This window comes from Amblyomma maculatum, chromosome 2 (genome assembly GCF_055883805.1).
Source record: "Amblyomma maculatum isolate TAMU_Amacu chromosome 2, ASM5588380v1, whole genome shotgun sequence".
Lineage (NCBI taxonomy): Eukaryota > Metazoa > Arthropoda > Arachnida > Ixodida > Ixodidae > Amblyomma > Amblyomma maculatum.
Genome location: NC_139345.1, coordinates 143,997,679 through 144,019,278, shown reverse-complemented (window position 1 = coordinate 144,019,278; position 21,600 = coordinate 143,997,679). Strand labels below are relative to the sequence as shown.

The window sequence follows — 21,600 nt, the reverse complement described above, 5'->3', positions numbered from 1 at the left end:
TCAGTAGTTAAGACACTCGGCTCCTGAACTCCTGAACCGGAGCGCCCGAGTTCGAACCCAGCCGATTTGAAATCACTCTGATGGTTCTTTCTAGAAGAGGTTATGATCAGTCAGTGATCAGTCATAAACTCAGCTGGCGAATCTGAACGAACCATCGGGGAGACCCGCGCGTTGCAGCTCTATATCGGACATAATTTCAATTACCCGCAGGTGGCCACTTGGTGTGACCTCACGAAACAGCTTTGCCATTCAAAACGACAGCACAAGCAATATTAGGAAATGTTCTTGGTGGGTGTCGGTGAGGAGTGGTGGTGGAAAACATTTATTCATTACTATATACAGGAGACAGTGGACAGTGGCCTTATGGGTCAGCAAGAGTGCGTTCGCACTAATATTGCGGGTGAACCTAGCGCAAGTGCTCCTGCCCCCCGATCACTTCGTGAGCCTGGTTCTTCGTCTTCCTCGTCTGCTGAAATATTATGTCAGGGGGTCATTCAAACAGTTTGGTAGTTTAAGGACTATGCAACGAGTGTGTTCAGTTACATGCATAATTGTGCCTTTATTTAAATAAAAGCATTAGGGTGTAAGGGAGCGACAATGCGCATTTTCGTGAAGGAGGGCTCTTAAGGTATAGTCAAAAGCGGGAGCCATTAACATGATGCGCTCTATTAAAGGCGAAACTGAAGTAGCGGGTATTTATTTTTTATTCTGCTGTTTCTGTTGGTCAGGCGCGTATTGTGTCATGTACTGTGTACTATTACACGGGTTCCCTATTTCTCTTCGAATTGTTTGCAGCATTTTTTAATCTTCTTGAGTGTTCCATGCCAAAATGAATGTGTTTTTCGTTGGACTGCGCTACCACATCTCTCTACCTGTCGCTGACCTTTGGAAAGGAAGCGAGAACATCATCTGACTAACCACCACTTTTTTCTCCTCTTCCATCAAGTCGTATGCCAAGAAAATAAACTTTATTGTATACACATCGTTTAACAGTAAAGGTCAATTGCATTCTGTGTTCCAATTTCCGCTGAAATCTGTAGCTCTGAAAGAACTTCCGTTTGGAGTTCTAGCCCACGCTGCAGCCTTCAGGCGCGGGGTGCGTGCTTTTGCCAATGTGTACTTAACGAAGTAGAAGAGATCAGCAAGGATAGCAACAGCTTGTTCCATTTGCAAGAAAAAGAGACAAGCGGATCGCTCTCGCGAGATGATTGTGGTAAGACGTTTGGTATTAACTTTGTTGCCATAGAGTGGGAAAAAAACAGTACACAACGCTTGTTCCATGAAACTGGAGCCGTTTAGACCACACTGCCTGGATGTCATGCATGCAACAAAGCTAATCAGCGATCGTAAAAGAATTGATACATCTAGTTATAGCAGCTTACCGCACCAGCTTAATTTATACACTTGACACACGGCCAATCTCAGTGCCCATTGTATCAATGGCGATCGAAATTTTCTAGCCCGTTAGATATATGCACGAGTTCAATGACCATTTAATTCTTGTGATTCGAAAGATGGCACTACGTGTAACAACATCAAGTAAATATAATAAATGAGACTGGGTAAAACAGGGCGGATGTAGGACTGAGTGCTATATTAGTTGAATGTTTGCTCGGATTGTTCAAATACCTCACAGCTCGGCATGTAACCCACAGGGAGCGACGATGGGCTAACGATTCTTTATGTATTTCGCTTCATACAAGTAAAGTTCACTTTTGATTGATTGATTGATTGATTGATTGATTGATTGATTGATTGATTGATTGATTGATTGATTGATTGATTGATTGATTGATTGAACGATCCGCGCTTGGTTTCAGGCGTTCCAGAAGCATTTATTTTGCGCAGCGAAGCTGCCACGGCTCGGCAGTCATTTTTGTTGCGTTCGTATAGTTGCTATCGTTGCAGCACTTGTAAGGTTATTCTTTGTCTCCGTTGTCCCAAACCATGCTCAAAGTCGAACATGGGCGAACCGCTGCGGCACGCCGCCCTGCTACGTGTAGAGCAACAGCGAGGGTTGTTTTCATGCGGCCACATAATCGTCACATATTGGCCAGAGCGATCATTTTGCTCACCGGAAAACCATTCGATGAAATTTTATAATTCAATAAAAAAGATGTTTTGTTTCTTTGAAGTTTTATTACCTTGTTCACCACCGTATAGTGAGTTTGGGGCTACTCTCTATGGCCTTTAAGATTCCAATGCTCATCCACGAACCTCAGTTACATAATAATCATCGAGTTGAATGGTCATTGAAAACCGCCCTGTTGCAGTAGCCGAGCCCCACTGAGTTCGATATTCATCGACTTAATGGGGATTGAATCTGGGCGTTTGAAAGAGGAATTAGCTGATGGGAATTTCGCGGCGAAAGATGTGGAGTGATACAGAAAGCTCCTTCTCGATGTCGGGAGCACAGGAGCTCTGCACTCTATCCCTGCTCTTTACCATAGCAATGACATAGAGCAGTCTAAAACGTAATTACCGTTTGTGGCACGGCACGGCTTCCGAAGCGGATCGGAGTACAGCCTTGAGTATCAACTGCCCGCCTCCCCTCTGAATTAACTACAATAAAAATAGATAAAGAAGCAGTTACAAGAATTCAGCTGACCACATCCATGGCGACACAAAAGAAAGCTACGCAGCTTCATCAAAAGTTTAGTAGTTGAGTAAGCATCACAGCTCTTCTCTTTGCTTCATGACTGCCACCGGGTGAATGGTAACAAACAATTGCTTCCTTGCGGAACGCTGCAAAACGACTGTAGTTTCCCTTTTTGCTGGTGAAGCGTGCAACTAGGAGTGGCCGTTTTGGACATGATGCTTGTCTGCAATAAGAAACGTTCGTCCGAAACTTGAAGCAAAGTGGTCAAGGGCAGCGGGTCAGCGGCTTCGAATCGGGTCTGACACTTGATCGCCTGTACTGCTTTAATTAGGAATTATCACGAGACACTGCGTTAAGAAAAGTTTCCTTTCCTGTGTTGATCACGATCATGATTATTTATTGTGAACAGGCACGTAACCCTCCCTAATCACGCTCACCCCCAACACCTTTCCACTCGATACTAAAAGTTACCTCCAGCGCACCAAGGAAACATTTCCGGGTGCTGTTTCTAGGATGCTTTGGACATAATCCGCACTGTGTGCATAGTCTGTGCGTAGTCCCAGGATGTACATTAAGAATCTTAATCGCCATCAAAATGTCCTTATCTGATATCTTCACATTTGGTTCCCCTGTATTCCACTCTCTACACCTCTGAAATTAGCCAGCACTAGTCCTCTGCATACAGAAAACTATACTGATCTTCTTCGAAGTTGCGTTTCCGCTATCTCCCGGTCTTTACAGGTTCCGATTTGCTGCACAAACTTGCCAATAACATGGCTTCGTAGTATTGCCGGATTTTGCGTGGTAAGTCAAACCACTAGCAAAGTATTCTTTAACTTGTGCTGCTTAGGACCCCACCGCTAGCTGAATTTGGCTCATCCAGATATTTCCTTAAGTAAATTCGTTTATTGCCGCACTCAGGTCAGTAATATAGTGAATTTAGGTATTGTGTTTGCAAGAATAAACCTTTTTCCTGTTTAGGACACCTTTTATGGCTCCTAAAACAATGCTGCAGTGGTAAAAAGTTCGGATTCCGCTTCAGATCCGCATAATGAACTTTCTCGCAAAGCTTTGCGTCGAGTTGGAGCAAATTGTTATCGCAAAAGTTTGTTCTAAAACTCGCTAATGGCTGCTATAGTTAACAGGTTAAATGAAATTCATTTGAGGCAAGCTTATGATGCTGCATGCGGTGCGAGCTTCGGACACGAACGTTTAGTATTACTGGATATAACATAAATGGTAAGCTTTTTTTTATTGTACTTTAAATCACAGTGACTCTAGCCGTTAAGCTTGTCAGGACAGATTCTCTGACCTTCCTTCTGCACGAGGATGTTTGGTCAGTGCGAAAGCAATTTCACAATGTCTTAACCCGGTAAAAATCGTCGGCAATCTCTCGGCAGGTCATGTGTGTGACGCACAGAGCAAGGTGTGCGACAATCCCTCTAATGCTGCAGTGGAAAGCTTTTCCGAAGGACGTGAGATTCTTTTTCTGCACAGTTTTTAGCAACCCTCTCAATAAGCCACTTTTTGATTTAATTTTCAAATTTATTCTCTGGATTATATATGCCGGCCAATGGCACTAGGAGTTATGTGCAGTCTATTCCAAATAAGCAACGCCAAGGCAGTCAGTGCAAACGCTCTGTGTGGGGCAGCCAACATTTCCAACGCAGATTTATTTGTTGCGTTAAATCGCATATTCCCTCGTGTTTTTATTTTAATCGTCAAATCTTATCCTTATTCTTTTGCCGGTTCATTGCATGTGGTTCTTCATGCCGAAAATATCTGCTTCTTGCGCAGCTCTTCAACGGCGCCACGATCGGAGAATGCGTGTACAGCCTAATCGAGGGACGCGACTTTCCAGTCACCCTGAAACCTTTTCCCACGTACTCCAAGGTCATTGGTGAGCGATTATGCTTGGAACTTCGGAACAAAAAAGCTTGCGTTTTTCTAATGATGTCATCAGCATTAATTACAAGTGCAATCCATCGGTATCTCACGGAATCTCGTGAATCGGAATCTCGAGAATCTCGTGAAGGGGGTAGTATATATCTACGCCGGGTGGTCCTTCCCATAGCAGGGTATCTTACGACTGCGTGCTTATGAATATGTGCAAGGTAATAGAGGCACAAATCAAGATATTAAAGATTGAGCGAGTAAAAATGGGGATATACGCGAACAAAGAATCCTCAAGGAAGACCGCAGAGGGAAGCCGTTAAGGCTGTCGCCTGATACCCTTAAAGGCGGAGCCTAAATGCGCCCAATTTGTTTTGTTTTTTTGTCGTAGAACTAAGCGAAAACGTAGTTCCTCCGTACTTCATTCATATTTGCCACGTAGTCGTTGAGCCGTTCGCAAGCAAATCATGGGAATCTCAAACTCGGTCGTCAAAAAGAGTGTTCAGTGTCAGGTCAGTGTAATTATTTATCAGAACGTATAAACCTCACCAGTCGCTCCAGTAACGCCTCGTGTGTGGTTCGATGCCCCTAGTTTGGCATTAACCAGTCAGAACTTATAGGACCCACGAAAAGCCATTTACTAAAGTTAAAAAAAAAAACGCACATTGGTAATAGGTACACCAGTCCTCTCCTTAACGCAAACAGTTTTACTTTAGCGTCCATAACACCGAAAATATCTATGGTCGCAAATTGCCCTCCTCCTCCCCGCCTCAAATTACTGCACGCCGGCGCGTTAGAAAAAAAAAAGGAAAGCAAGACGTCAAATGAGAGGCTTGCGTCATAATGAAGGATTTCGCGGGGGCAACTTGTCGCCCTAACCACTTGTGAGCGGCCGCCCGGAGTACTTTTAAAAAAACATTTCTAAATTATCGTTTTCATTTAGATTTCAAATTTGGCACGATTTTTCACAAAAACTACGTCTATGCATATCTTCAACCAGAAGATTGGTGGAAGAACTGTTTCAGGGGCCCTTTATTGCGCTGACACCGGGAATATACCGTAGGTGGCGTGAATTTACACGTGAGGCTCTCCGCATCTGAGCACCGTGCGGATAAATCGTTCAGAAATTCTATTGTTCACCTATACCAGAAACCCGTCTCTATTGTCATATTTGGCACTATAAGATCAAAGTGTGAATTAACGACAGGCGCCCTTTAACGCAAGTTTTTCTTTACTATTGTGACAGCATTGTGACGGCCTCCTGCAATAGCTAAAAATCGTAACATGCGAGTATCAAGACATAACAACTTCAGAAACACCACGACCCAGGCTGTTCGTTGTTTTCTGTGGAATCCTATAACGAAGAGGACAGATCGCCTTCATTACATATCTGAAGGACGTCACCGTGGAAAACGCAGACGAAACTGCAATATTACACTAGATAATGTTCATTCGCGGAAAAAAGCGTAGCATCGACACGGCCGCCAGCGGCGCGCCAAGGAACAGAAGCCACGCTGGTTAGCAAGGGAGAAAAGCTCAGTTTATTTTCGAAGTAGGCTCGCCTTTTATAGGTATGCGTCACGTGAGAAAGGGAAAGGGGAGAGGAGAGAGCGGCGATAGCGGCTGCCGCTCCGAAGGAAAGAAGGTGCGCTGATGACGCGTGCGCAACGGAAAAAAATGCTGAACAGAATATGCCACAAAAAGTAACGGCGCTATCAACTGGTACCATTGTCTCTCTACCGTGCATTGCAGATGCTGCTACCACCCGGGTGTTCACCATTGTCTATATTGTGATTTCTGCGCTCGCTGTTGGGGCAGACCTTATCCTCCTCGTGCACGCCAAGAGGGTGAGTATCCTGAAGCGTTGGTCTTCGCCTTTATTGGGTAGCGTAAGGCCTTTCAACTCTGTAGCGCCCGATGGCTCCACGCTGTCAATCTGCCATCGGATTTGAATATAATATAGTAGAACAGTAGTTTGCTGAAGGCGCACACGCTCACTGTTACGAACTCGGGCGATTGCGAGGTGTCAGTTGTTTCTAGTGTACCACTTCCTTCTATTTCTAAAAAAAAAAATCAGGTTTCTCAAGATGAGAACATCAAGAATAACTGGTCTAAGTAGGCCGATTTTCGTTTGGCCTCAGTTTGACCTTAGCTCATGACTCGGGGTCACTTCATAGTGATCGTATATAGGCTGTCCAAGGAAGCTTGAGAAATCACTTGCTCGAGGCAAAAGGTAGCGTCCTTATGACATTGAGGTTAGTGTATCAGGTATCTCATACAAATACCACTCCCTCACTTATAGCATGTTCTATTTGATGGTATGGTCGGACAGGAATGAACACGTGGACAGGGACACGTGGAAATGAACGACGATATATACGAGCGCTGACTTATTACAGTTCATTAAGGCGAAAGCATTACTTTGGTCATGACTCGCCGGCATGTCCGATCGCGCTTCTGCCACACTATCAAACTGATGGGTTCTGTTTAACCTTCAAGAAAAAAAATATCCTCCTCCACCGGTAATCGATCTCCTACCCCTGCGATCACTGGCCAAAATTGGGAATCCTTCTGGACGGCAACATGAGCCTGCCACAACCTTGGGACCTGTTCCACCATCTCATTGATTTGACTAGCCCAGGACACACCAGAGACACAACCTCGCCACGCTTATACACACATCTGCCGCCTCCCCGCTAGAACTCCTCGCGGAGGTTCGTAATCTCTACTTTCCCGCATATTCCTCCGCAGAACATCCCGACTATACAGACTCGCATACCGACCTGCTAGACCAACCCATCACCGAGGCGGAATTCAGGGCAGAACTTAGCGCCTCAACACGTTCTCAGCTCCTGGCCCCGGCATAGTGCATAACAAGGCACTCCTCAGCCTTTATTCCCCTTCCATCCCAGCGTTAACCAATTATTTCAACGAATGCTGACTGCGCGGCACCCTCCCACCTCAGTAGAAGGACGCCAAGATAGTCTTCATTCACAAATCGGGCAAATCTTTCCGCCTTACTAACCTGCGTCCCATTTCCCTTACGTCCTGTGTAGGCAAGCTCATGGAGCATGTTCTCCAGACCCGGCTCAGCCGGTATCGTGAGAACAGCAACCTCATGTCTTCGTGCATGTTTGGTTTCCGCCCGGCCTTGTCCACTCAGGACGTCTTTCTACAACTCAAACATCACATACTTGACTCTAATACGGGCGACGCCAATGCTGTCGTCGACGTCGACCTAAAAAGCATTTGACAAAGTTACCCACGCAGCCATCCTAGAAGGCCTCCGCTCCCTTGAAGTAGACCCGCGAATATGCAACTACATCCGCGACTTTCTCTCGGAACGGACAGCCACGCTCACCCTGGACGACCACCAGCTTTCCGGTGTCTCACTGGGAGCGCGGGGGACGCCTCAGGGTGCTGTTCTGTCTCCCATCCTTTTCAATATAGCCCTTCTCCAACTCCCCCTACCAACTCGCTCGTGTCCCCTACACACATTTCAGCTTATACGCAGACGACATCAATGTCTGGGCTAACCGAGGCAGTGATGGCGACATGAACACAACTTACAATCGGCCCTCAACATAATCGACTCGTATATTGGCGCGCGCGGCTTAGCCTGCTCCCCTTCCAAATCAGAACTCTTTCTCTGCCGCCCCAAGCTGCACGACCCCGCCATGCCACCCACCTCACTCATGCTAGGTCATCAACCCATTCCCCTAGTCTCCAAGATTCGCATCTTGGGCCTCATCATTCACTCCCACGGCGCACATGGAGACGCCATCCAAGCTCTCTAGGCCCAAACCCAGTAAGCCACTCGTCTCACCCAGCGCGTGGCGAACGGGCACGCGGGACTGGGAACGGAACACACTTCGTCTCACACAAGACTACTTCACGAGCCGCACGGCATACGCATTTCTTACCTCCCTTTAAAGTGATATGAGCGGGTGTGCATCAACGCGCTCCCCAGAAGCTGCACAAAGGTCGCCCTCCGTCTACCCCCATCACCTCTATTACCCGGCTTCTCAACCACAGTACACACAGCACATTTGAGGAGCTAGCAATTCTACCCTAACAGCACAATTGACTCGATTGTCGGGTACCGCCGTAGGCCCCAATCTGTTCTCTCAGCTAGGCATAGCCCCGATCATCCATCCTACCCAGAGGGTCCCCTTACCTCCAGACCTACGCTCCCATCTCATCATCTCTCCTTTCCCCAAGCACATTGATCCCGAGCACGACGGGGCACGCAGGGCAGCCCGCGCCAAAGCCCTGAACAAGGAGTACGGCGACAGTTTCGAAGTAGACTCTCTCCGGCAAGCGCGAGTTTGAACGGTACATCATCGCTCCTGTCGTGTGGCGTTCCTTGCGCGCCAAGTGTGGGATTGCAGATGCCAGGAAGGCTCGACAAGAGCGCATCTCGCGGAATCGCGCAGAATATGAGAGATCTCGAGCACAAATCTAGCGCACAACTCTCGCGCACTGGATTTCGTTCCATGAGCCCAGAAAGACTTTCACCTTAGAAAAGGATAACGAAAGGCGTTGAAGGGGTCGATTGATTGATTGATTGAAAACTTTATTGGCTGCAAGGGAGTTCTCGGTGTTGTGGGTGGTCCGCCTATTCCGGCAGCCCAATGACCTGCGCCGCAGGGTGGGCCCTGCGAATCAGTCCTCGATGTTGGTCGGGGTCCTCGCTGTGCAGAATGGCCTCCCACTGCTCCAAATTGGGATTAGAAAGTTTATCGATAAAGGGATTTAATTGGCATATCCACACCATGTGAAAAGCCGTAGCTATTTCTCCGCAGTGTGGGCACTCTGGTGTGTAAAGTGAGGGTTACCACTGGTGGAGTTTAATTGGTGTAACGAGAGTGTCTGTTTGTAGCCGGCGGAGGGTGTGTTCTTCCGCCTTGTCTAGAGTTTTATGAGGTGTGGGGTATGTCTGTCTGGCCTGTCTGTAGGCCTGCAGGTGTTCAGCAAAGGTGAATATGGACTGTGTAATATACTTTTTTTTTCCTCATCGGCTAAGGGGGGATCCCGGTGTAAGAGAGCTCGGGCGTGCCGGTGGGCGGCGTCATTCCCTCCTGTGTGTTCCGTGTGTCCCGGAAACCATATGATCGAGGCCCGATTAGAAGTGTGCTTTGATAATATGTTAGACATAATTGATGGATTAGTCCGCTGGTAATATTCCTGCACGAATTTCGGGAATCTGCGAGTACAATATCGTTTGGGTTGGTAGCTAGCGCAAGTGCAATGGCTGCCTCCTCTGCGTGAGTGGGATTGGACGTGCGGACTGATGCAGTTAATTAATTTTCCCTCGGGATTCGTTATGGTGATGATCAGCCGTCCTTGGAATGGACCGGCTGCATCCACGTAGAGCGAGCCCGGGTGGCTATCACATTTTTGCGAAGGCTTTCGGCTTTGGCTTTTCTTCGCTCCACGTTCAATATCGATGCATGTTTTGGAGTATTTCATGAACATATATGTTCTTGCGGATTGATAGAGAAAGTTCCGTCCTTTGGTCCACTGTGTAGGGTATTTTGAGATGTATCTTGTTCAGATGGGTTTGGCCTGTTCGAATGATGGCCAGGCGGTTGAGATGTGACAGTCGTTGCGCCTCCAAGATTCCTTGCAGTGTGTTCTGGATGCGAGACATGAGGCGGTCTTCGGCAGACCCAGTGCCGTTTTATAGGCCGCCCGTATTAGCCACTCCAGATCTGCGATTTCTGACGACGTGAGCTGAAGTGAAACTTGTTGCTGGGGTAGTTGGCTCATGATCGTACGGAGGAAAGTAAGCGCAAAAGAGCAACCACAAACACAAAAGCGCAAACACAAAAGAGGAGACAGGACAACGCGCTACTAGCAACTGATTATTTTATTGAAATTCACACACATTATATAGGGACATCGCTGCAACATCACGTCAGAAGGCAATATTATCAACCAATAAATTTTATGTTTAACCTAGGGGAATCTATACCCGATAAAAATACCTTGCTTTTTAAAAACAAAATGACACGTGGTACATAAAGGGCCAAAGTAACATAAAAAAATAAAACAATAAACACAAATTTCATGTTTAACATAGGGTGGAGTAAAACCGATAAAAACACCGATGACTTTAAAAAACAAAATGACACGTGGTGTAAAGGGCTAAAGTAACATGATGGAATGAATAAGAAGTGAGTCCCGTACATTATTCGTGAGACAACAAAAGCTTGTACAAGGCGAATTGCGTCCCTTTCTTTTATGCCGTGGTGCCTGTTGCAAATGCGTCTGAGCACCCTGGTTATATCTGCTACGTTGTTGCGAGTTTTTTGACGGCCGTGGTGTTTTGGCGGCCTTGTGGTAAGTACTGGCCAAGGATTGTAATTTCGAATGGCTCGGGGATTTCGTGTCGATCAATGCTGATGGACCTTCTGAGAGTTATCTGTAGTATTGGGCGCGAGGACATACCGTAGCGCCACCTCTCGGAAGCGCCCGCATGACGAAGTAAGTGGGATAACGCACGTTAACTGCTGCTGTGGGATGCTTTCCTAGGCAGTTCAGTTGCGCCTTCGCATTACGTTCATTTAGTTATTTAATATACACCTCGGTCTGGGCCTTTATATGCTTATTTTCAGGTATGAGACCCACTGATTTGGCAAAAAAGCGCTTCATCAAATCAGAGTTATTGAAGTTGGCGAGCTTTACTGCTACGACGATGCGCATCGGCTGTAGCATTTCTGCTGTTATGAAAAAAAAAAAACAGAAGCTACCATACAACCATTCAGATGTAAGCAGTCAGTGCATAGGTAATGGGATTCCTCTGCAAGAGCAGAGGACTGTCAGGAACCAACACCACCTAGACCCCGACACAGGTTGAGCGCCTTCGTATAGCGCCGGCGAAAGCGGTACCATTCGGCTGCTCCCTTTAACGACTGTGGAGATGACGTGGATTAAGGTTTTAGCAAGTGTGAAGAAGTGCATTCCACGCAGCGAATTCTTGCGCACTGACTACCGCCATTGACACTTCTGGTTGGAGCGGATGGGTTTTCCACGTGTATATTATTTTTTTTTATGCGTGCATATCTCGATCAGCACATCACAACATGCATGCAATACTCCATCTTTCGTTTATTCACAGACTATGTTATTTGAAATTAGCATACAGTACTGGAGACGCTGCCTGAGACAACTCACCATGCATACCGCTGTCGGAGGCGGTAGAATCTTCTAGTTCACTTCAGTGAAACTTCCGTGTCAACGTGTTCATAATAATTTGAGACCTTCTGGCCTTCGCACGATCCCTCCTTTCTTTGTCAGGGTATTGCTCCATGAAGAAGCCAGCATCTTTTCCATCCTTCCGGCAACAGTGTCGTTATAATTCACAAGTGATAAGCGCAACTTAAAACGCGCGCGCCGTTTATCCGGCCGCTCACCAAACACACAGCGCCAACTCTACGGACAAAATGTCGCTCGCTGAAATGTCTGCAGCGCACATCATGAGAATGATTTTGCACATTCAAATTTTAATTAAGGAAGGAGAATTCTGTGAGCTTATTTTGGGTAGCAATGGAAGCTTGCGCCGGGTTTCCTCGCTTAAGTCTGGGTACATAGCAGTAACGGACCGTAGAAACAGCTTAAATAAACTTCAGCAGCCTCTGTAATGATGCAAGATCAAAAAGCACGCACTCTTTATCAACCGAAACTACAGAAATAAACGCGACTATTAGCTTTTAAAACGCACAAATTCAATCGAGCGTTTGCTTCAGCAAGAGGAGTCACGTTATCCCACTTTCTCCCCTATATAGGTCGACACTAGCGCCGTTCGCTCCAGTGGTGGCGCTCGCGCCCATATAGCTTGTGTGCATCCGTCTTTGAGGGGTCATGATGACATCATCGGCCGTGACGTCATGACCGGACGTGACACCATCATGACGTCACATCGGCGATGTCTAGTTACCGGAAGTGATAATGACGTCACATCCGGTCATGCCATCAATGTGAGTGATAACGACAAGGACACCGCCGGGCGTTCGATCTAGGCGTCCGTGCGGCACCTTTCCTTTGGCGCTTCCTTGACGTCACACACCACAGAGCATATAGAAATAGACGCAGCACAGCAGGCATCAGCGGCGTTTCAAATTGGTTGACAGCAAAGAAAAGGTGCAGTATCTGTCACAATATTCCGCGGACTCATTAACCGAGCTGTAAAGAAAAGGAGGAAGGTGGCAGTGAAAACCGAGAGAAAGAGGTGTCGTAGTGGAAGGCTTCGGACCCCATCGCCACAGACGATTTCGCCTCATCGTACTTTAGCAGTCCAAAGTGCCCCTAGAAGTTTTTGATCAAAGGGAGGCGGGCGCCGTGTCTATCTCACTTCTCGATAAAAGCGAGATGATATGAAGCCACCCTGAACACTGCACATTGCACAAAGAACTGTTGCTGTTGCTTCAATATTTTGAGACGACATTTCGTGTGTGTGTTTGACACGTTTTATTAAACTCTGGGTTACGGTGACGGCGACGCCTTTCTACCGAACGAGCTTATGAGCTATCTCGTAAGACCGTGTCTTTCCAACTGCTCTCTCACGAGGTATTAACAGGCTCCACTAGTATCCAATACTATAGGAAATGCAATAGGATATGCCCTACGAGCCTAACTATTTTAAATGACACACGTTTCCAATTTTAACGCTACCGTCACAAATAGATTTTGGAAAAGGCATGTGATTGGCTAAGCAATTGAATATCTAATGTTGAACATGATTTGGTGGTATAAACGCATTATTTCATATGATAGCGTTTTAAAGTGAATTGTTATGACTTGCCAATGAGTTGTGGTTGCTGCTATGTATTGCAAATTACACGTCGAGTGTAATATATGGTCACTGCACTCTCCACGATGCTGGTTGATATAAATTATTTTACTGGCGGGATTCTTTCCCTATGGCCTGCACAGCATGGTACCAATATTCGGGCCCTATTTCTTGTTCCAGCAACCAGTGAAGGCTTTGCGCGTATTCCTGTACTGGAACCTCTTCCACTTCGCCGTGGATCTCTTCATAATATCAGCCTTCTTTGTGGCTGTCCTCAACAAGGTAAGCAATAGCGTACTCTTGTCTTGGTCAGAAGTCGTGAGGCTGCGGGTTTTGTTTTCACCCACATCCTAGGAACCTAGTTACATCAGTGCGGTTCTAAATTTATGCCGGGTGAGAACGCTCGTATTAAGCACAGTGAGCCAGGGCATTACTAGAGGTGGGTTCGGGGGCCATTATACGGATTCTGTGTACGAGACGTCAAGCGCGCTTCCACTAGGGCAGAAATAACGTTCAGTGAAGAAGTTGTGTAATCAGTCAAGGTGACCGAATTTATTTACATTTTGTACATAAGTAAATACCAACGATTGGAGACCCATCGACTGCACTTACCGCCGCCTTTTTAAAGGCTTCCTCCCCAGTTTCCCAGTGCGTGACCGAACTTGAAAATCCTGCACTTTGCTTTATTCGCTTGTTGGGTTTAACGTTCCAAAGTCACTGATGCTGTGTGGAGGACTAAGAAAACTTCGACCACCTGGGTTTTGTTCCCAACTAGGGCTGGTAGTTAGGGCGAGCGTAATGCGTGAGGGCAGCGCCCAACTCACCCGCTTGGAACGCTGTCTTCAGAGAGACCGTTGTTGTAGGCTTAAGCACTACCATATAGTCCTCGGGTTGCATGCGCACAATTGGTTTTGGGAACCCATGAAGAAACATCGCGCAACAGACGGGTGCTTTGCTTTTCGCTTCCATCAAAAAGGGGTTATCACGGTCGGGATTCGATATCGTGTCCCTTGGGTTCAGCAGCCGGACGTCGTATCCACTCAGCCGCCGCGGCAAATCATTCTTTCACTCTTGAACATGCCCCCGAAATATTCCTGGATTGCCGGTGAAGAGGACGCTGTCGCTGCCCTAGTTGGCTTGAAAACCAATAAGAACGCTAACCGCTACTGTGCTTGGAATTGCTGATGATGATGACGATAATTTGTGGCTGCAGCCTTTGTATCGGGTGAGCGCAATAATGCGCCCTAGCATTCACAGAAAGCGCAGTGTGTTGCCATGTGGTATCCGTATAGACTGTTGAAGGCTGGGCGCCCTCTTCACAGCAACTGGTGTCACTAGATCGCAGATGAGAGGGCAAAAAGCTTGGGATTGTATTCCCCAGCATTGCGTACAAAAGGTGAAACATTCCTGCAGATTTCGACATCTCTCGCTGCAGAGAAGCAGCAGCGAGAGCGCCAACTCGGGTCTCTCCTTTCATGTGGGAGGGTGACATTAGAATCAGCCTGCCGTGACATCTGAACTCGTGTTACCTCTATGCCACTGGCAGGAGATGCAAACTCGGGTCGCTCCTTTCATATGGGAGGGTGACAGCAGAATCAGCCTGCCAGAAGTTTTTGCATTCCCGTTACCCCCAGGACACGCAGACACGACTATACGGCTGTGGGCTCGTATAGCTTAAGCTCTCGCGTCATAATCTTAAAGGCTGAGTTTAAGTGTCCCCAATAAAGCAGCGCCCTAGAATGATAGGGCGTGACAGGGGAATAATGGTGGCAGGCAAAAGAAGCTCCCGATTCCATCCAGGTTTAACCAGAGCTAAACCACAGCGAATGTTTTGAAAGTTCCGAAGCTACACCAGTGCTATGAGGTGCGCAGCAGTAGAGGGTTACGAATTAACTTTGACCACCTGCAGGCCTTTAAGGTGATTCGATATTACTTCATTTTGGCTGTTTCCGTCTTTCTCTTCCATAAGAAAGACCATAAGCGCAACGCCTTTGGTCTGCTTTACACACTTTTGGTGTCAGAAGATTTCACAGAGATGCTCATGTAATCGATCGAGTGTGATATGGCGACGTCCATGTAATGCGGCCGCGGAGACTAACTTAACTTCAGTTATATGATTGCCGAGAATAATGAAAGCCAGAGCCCACATGTGAAGAATGGTGTGTGTCTGACATTTCAAGATGAAAAGAAATCATTTTTGCCCAGTGTACTTCCTAGTCTTCGGCAGGCTCATAGAGAATGCCGTTGTGAATTTCTTCGCTATCGTGGTGCCTCTCCGATTGCGTTTCCGATGCATAGTATGCACTACCTGCAAAGTCGCTCGCAAACGTTGACAACACTGCAAGGCCCACTCTTCTCATTACTTCTTTCTTAAACCTTAAAATAACGGTATCACCAAACGGGAGAAAGCCACTCATATCCCATGACTAAAGCCTTCTAGAACACTGCACCCATCACCGCGAACCCCATTCATGGCGTCGTTAGCTCGTTGCTGTATTCCTCTGCTAGATTACAGCACTTTTGCATGAGGTATCTAAAATATCTTCATTTCTTCATAACCACAGTTAATCGACTAAAACAAAATTTTTCGCTTTGCAAAGTCTAAACCGGCATAGATCGCTGGCTGCGATGGCTCGTCCAGCCACATTAGTAGCCCGGCATATATATATGCATCATGGCGAATTTCCGAAAAGTACTTTGCCGTCACATCTCAGCTACTGTTGAAACTTCGCGCTGCACAGTCGTAACCGTTCGGCGTGAAAGGGAATGCCCATAAATCTCTAGCGTCAGACTGGAATATCTGCTCCTTAAACTCTGCAGTAACGGCGCACACATTATTTATGCATATTGCGACGTGATGACAATCTTCCTTCTCTGCTCATATTTAAATTAAAGCCTCGTGCAACCGTACTCTCAGCTATATGTAGACGGGAGTTGTGGCGAGACACTTTGTGGCATCAAGCAGGGCTGCAGGGCGACACCGATAAAGAAGCTTCCAGAACATGCCAGGAGAGCGGCCTTCCAATAGCACCCATCCATATTATACTGGTATACAACGCAGCCGACAGGTTTCCTTTGGTGTAGTTTGGCAGGCTTCATGTGGTTGTCAATTGTAATTGTTCTCTTGTTTGAATCATTTGAACAAGATAGGCATGATTGGACAGCCTTCGAGTAAAAAGAGAGGCACAGAAGCGTTCTAACTGCTATTGTTGAAATCTATGCGACACCGCAGTCGAATTTATACTAAGATCACTCAGCTCAATAAGCCTCACTAAGCTATATGTATCGAGGCTTCCACCATATATACGCGTCTTCCCACTAAAGGAAAAAACAAAAGCTGTCGGCGGATATTCAAATTAGTACTAGTACCGGCGGCAAAATAGTATTGAGTGTGCAGCTGACTCATTGTCATAAAATCCGTGGAGGATAAGACCCGTTTTTCTTGTTATCTCGCAGCGCAATGCCGACAAAGCCATTCAGTCGTCACCGCCATTTATCTTCGTGGCGACAGCGCTTCGTGTAAGTATTATGCCACTGTCCCCATAACTGCAGGTCCACCATTCGTTCCCTTTAAGAGAAAGAAGGGGGCCCCGTTTTCAGATGCAGCCTAGTTTCCTCTGCTGCTCATCTCGGCCAGCCATGAGTCAGTTAACACGGCTTTCACAAAGGGTTGCCTACTTTCTGCGTGGTGCAAGGACAGGAATTGGCTATAGCAACCATTTTGTAGGACCATGGATAACGTCATCGTCATGCACTTTCTGTGGTGATATCCAGTCTCGGCACTTGCCAATCAGTGCTATCTATAGGCAGATCGCATCTCCCCTATATGCCGGCCATCGCAGACAGTAAGCAAGACTAAGGTCCTGGCCCTTCAGGAGTCTGCACAATAGGCCACCGCCGTTGTCTCAGATCTATATCGGGTGCATTAAATCCGCGGGCAGACAACGTGCAGTTGCTAAATCATATGCTGGAGGGAAATATTATGGTCCCCCACAGCGTTTGGATGAAGACGAAGTGTAAGGCGCCCATGCACTGCGTGATGTCAGTGCAGGTTAAAGAATCCCATGCAGGTACTGGAAATTTTCATCCACTACAGGGGTCTCTTAGAGCCTGAGTCTATTCGGAACGTTAAACATTATGAACCAAATCCAATAAAAAAACCCATACTAGGAGCGCTACTAAGGCCATGTATTATTCAGTTCCGACAATATCGTTTCTTAAGTGCCAGCAATGCGCCGAGCACTTGCGGAGCAAGATTTCACTGAAGGCTTCGAGCGCTCTCAAAAATGTAACGTTCTGACCGAAAACAATCGACTTACATTAGAAAGCCTGATATTATTGGTCGTCGGAGAGGCAATCGCAGGCCATAATCATTGCAGAAGCAATGTGCATGCCTTCCTTTCTTTTTATTTGTTATAAAAGCGTAGGTGCAGATAAAGGAGTGAACACGTGCATTTCTGGTTTATGGGTTCAACGTCCCAAAGCGACTCAGGCTATATGAGAGACGCCGTGGTGGAGGACTCCGGAAATTTCGGCCACCAGGGGTTCTTTAACGTACACTGACATTGTACAGCACACGGGCGCCTTGCTTTTCGCCTCCACGGAAAAGTGCCCGTGGAGGCCGCATATTAGATCAAAAACCACCGAATATATATATATATATATATATATATATATATATATATATATATATATATATATTGCGATGTGGATTTAATAGTTCGTTTGAACGTCTAGCGCTGCCAGTAATTCGGGCAGAGCAGGGTCGAATTGCCAGCCGCAGGGCACAGCTTCAGCACGAGAGATGGGCGCCGGAGCCAAGCGATGGTGATGGCGATGCCGCAGCATTTTCCGTTCTTTGTCTTCTTTACATTTCCCCCACGTGAAGAAGTCGCCATCCTGGCGACTCAGGGAGAAGAGACGACCAGAGGGTTGTAATATGGCTTGAGGCGGCTAACGTGGACAATCTCGCGGCCGCGACGGCGGTGGTCGGAAGAAGGGGTGACTGGCTCGATGACGTAGTTCACAGGGGATGTGCGTTCCAAGACGCGATAAGGTCCGTGGTATTTGGTGTCTAGTTTGTTGGTGGCAGGAACGCATAGCCAAACGAAGCTGTCGGCCTGGAACGTGGGAGCAGGAGTATCGGTATCATGCTGATCTTTGCGATAGCCTTGAGTGTTGGAGGTAAACGTGCGAGCTAGCTGACGGCATTCCTCGGCCTTCTGTACAATGTCTGACAAAGCACTGTACTCAGAGGCATCTGGATGGTATGGCAAAATTGTGTCCAGAGTACATGATGGTTCACGGCCGTATAAGAGGAAGAAGGGCGAAAAACCAGTTGTTGCTTGGGTGGCAGTGTTGTACGCGAACGTTACGAATGGCAGTACTTGGTCCCAGTTCGAGCTTCCAGATTCAGATGTAACATACATTGCGAGCATGTCCCCAAGCGTACGGTTGAAGCGCTCCGTGAGGCCATTTGTTTGCGGGTGGTACGCAGTTGTAGCTCGATGTATCGATTTACAAGACGACAGGAGCTCTTGGACTACTTCGGAAAGAAAGACACGACCTCTATCACTCAGTAGCTCGCGGGGGGCGCCGTGTCGAAGAATGAAGTGGTGCAGAAGAAAATGGGCTACCTCTCGAGCTGTCGCCGCGGGAAGTGCAGCAGTCTCGGCGTAACGGGTCAGGTGGTCGACGGCGACGATGACCCATCGATTACCAGCGGCACTGCAAGGTAGCGGACCATAGAGGTCGATTCCCACGCGATCAAACGGGCGAACTGGACACGGTAAAGGCTGAAGAGGGCCAGCAGGGTGGCGAGAAATCTTGCGTTGTTGACAGGCGGTACAAGAGCGAATGTAGCGACGTACGAAATTGTACATTCCCCGCCAGTAGTACCTTTGACGAATTCGATCATATGTTTTGAGGACGCCGGCATGAGCGCTTTGCGGGTCACTATGATGGTGGGCACAAACCTCGGAGCGGAGGTGGCGCGGAATGACAAGAAGCCACGTTCTGCCGTCTGAGTTGTAGTTCCTTCGGTAGAGAAGGCCTTCCCGAATGGCGAAATGGGAGGCCTGTCGGCGGAGTGCCCGAGGATGCGTAGCCGCGGAAGTAGTGCCAAGGATATCTAGCAGGTTAGAAACCCAAGGATCTTGTCGTTGCTCGAAAGGCATATCCTCAATGGTGAGTGCTGACAAGAGTGTTTGAGGAGGGGACGATGAGTTAGGCGAGCACACCGGTGACCGAGAAAGAGCGTCGGCGTCAGAGTGCTTGCGGCCAGAGCGATACACTACACGGATGTCGTATTCCTGAAGCCTGAGAGCCCAGCGCCCGAGACGGCCAGACGGATCCTTGAGAGACGCGAGCCAGCAGAGAGCGTGATGATCTGTAACTACCTCGAAGGAGTGGCCGTATAAGTAAGGGCGGAACTTCGTTACAGCCCACACGATTGCTAAGCACTCCTTTTCGGTAACGGAGTAGTTGGACTCGGCTTTGGTGAGAGCACGGCTGGCGTAGGCGACAACGTATTCGGAGAAGCCAGGCTTGCGCTGGGCGAGGACGGCGCCGAGGCCGACACCACTGGCATCGGTGTGAAGTTCTGTAGGTGCAGTAGGGTCGTAATGGCGAAGGATTGGCGGTGACGTTAGAACATTGCGCAGTGTCGCGAATGCATCATCGCAGGCTGGCGACCAAGAGGAGAGGTTAGGGGTGCCTTTCAAGAGCTGTGTAAGGGGGGCTATGATGGTTGCGAAATTCCGAACAAAACGACGAAAGTACGAGCAGAGGCCCACGAAGCTTCGCAGTTGTTTCAAAGTGGTCGGTTTCGGAAAGTCAGCGACGGCGCGCAGCTTCTCAGGATCAGGCAGAACTCCATCTTTACACACAACATGTCCGAGTATTGTGAGCTGGCGGGCACCAAAGCGGCACTTTTTGAGGTTCAGTTGAAGACCGGCGCGGGTTAGGCAGGTGAAGACCTGGCGAAGTCGAGTCAGGTGGGTCGGGAAGTCGGTTGAAAAGACGACGATATCATCAAGGTAGCATAAACAGATGTTCCATTTCAGGCCGCGCAGTACAGTGTCCATCATTCTTTCAAATGTGGCTGGGGCGTTACAGAGTCTGAATGGCATAACATTAAATTCGTATAGTCCGTCTGGAGTAATAAAGGCGGTCTTAGGACGATCCGCCTCTGCCATGGGCACCTGCCAATACCCGGAGCGTAAATCGAGTGAGGAAAAGAATTCTGCGCCTTGCAAGCAGTCTAGGGCATCGTCGATTCGTGGGAGGGGGTACACATCACGACGAGTGATTTTGTTGAGACGGCGATAATCAACACAAAATCGTATGGAGCCATCCTTCTTTTTAACTAGGACCACAGGAGACGACCATGGGCTACAGGATTCTCTAATTATTCCGCGTTGGAGCATGTCATCGACTTGTTGGGCAATAACACGGCGCTCAGTCGGCGACACACGATACGGCCGCTGATGGAGAGGTGGATGAGCGCCAGTGTCGATGAGGTGGGAAATGGTCGTCGTGCGGCCCAAGGAAGATTGCGGGATGTCGAAGGAGGAGCGGAATTGGTGTAGAAGGTCAAGAAGTTGCTCGCGGTGGCGCGGCTCTAGAGCGCTGTCCACAGAATGGTCAAAAAGGTCCCGCTGTAGCGGATCGGAAGCCACACGAGTTGGGGTCAAGGCGTCAACTTGGCAAACAGGGAATGACACATCATCAAAGGCGAACAGAAGGTCCACGGGCTCGATGCGGCCAAGGCACTCCCCTTCGATCAACATAGCGGGAGACGCAAGAGGATTGGCTACCAGAAGTGTGCTAGCGCCGTTGTTCATGTCAAGGACGGCAAACGGCAGCGGTAAGTGGCGGCGGCGGCAGACAACGTTAGAGGGCACAAAGAGGACTGTCGCGGCGGTGGTAAAAGAGGCAGTGAGGGGAACCAGAACAGCGCTTCCGGGTGGGATGGTTGTATCATGAGCTACGAGGAGTTTGGTCGCAAAACGAGGACACGGCTCGTGGAACAGGGCATCAGACGGTGCATCACTCGATTCAATGAGCTCTACTTGAGGACTGGCGCAGTCAATGATAGCATGATGCTGGGACAGGAAATCCCAGCCGAGAATGACGTCATGAGAACATGTGGGGAGAACGACGAATTCGATGATGTACAAGGCTGCAGCAATGACGACGCGAGCAGTGCAGATAGCTGTCGGCTGTATACTGTGAGCGGATGCGGTACGAAGCGATAGTCCCTCGAGAGGCGTAGTCACTTTTCGGAGGGAGCGGCAGAGTTTTTGGCTGATAA

The 21,600-nt window shown here is 48.1% G+C and overlaps 1 protein-coding gene across 1 annotated transcript in view; it reads left to right on the top strand.

The window, feature by feature from the left end:
• The first annotated feature begins 1,204 nt into the window (after positions 1–1,204).
• The window catches only part of LOC146200111 (uncharacterized), a 32,852-nt gene continuing 12,456 nt past the window's right edge, over positions 1,205–21,600 (top strand). The window contains exons 1-6 of the mRNA XM_084592272.1: positions 1,205–1,213; positions 3,341–3,403; positions 4,397–4,499; positions 6,245–6,339; positions 13,467–13,568; positions 16,743–16,805. Coding sequence (XP_084448398.1) covers positions 1,205–1,213; positions 3,341–3,403; positions 4,397–4,499; positions 6,245–6,339; positions 13,467–13,568; positions 16,743–16,805 — 435 coding nt within the window. The remainder of the gene's footprint in view (positions 1,214–3,340; positions 3,404–4,396; positions 4,500–6,244; positions 6,340–13,466; positions 13,569–16,742; positions 16,806–21,600) is intronic.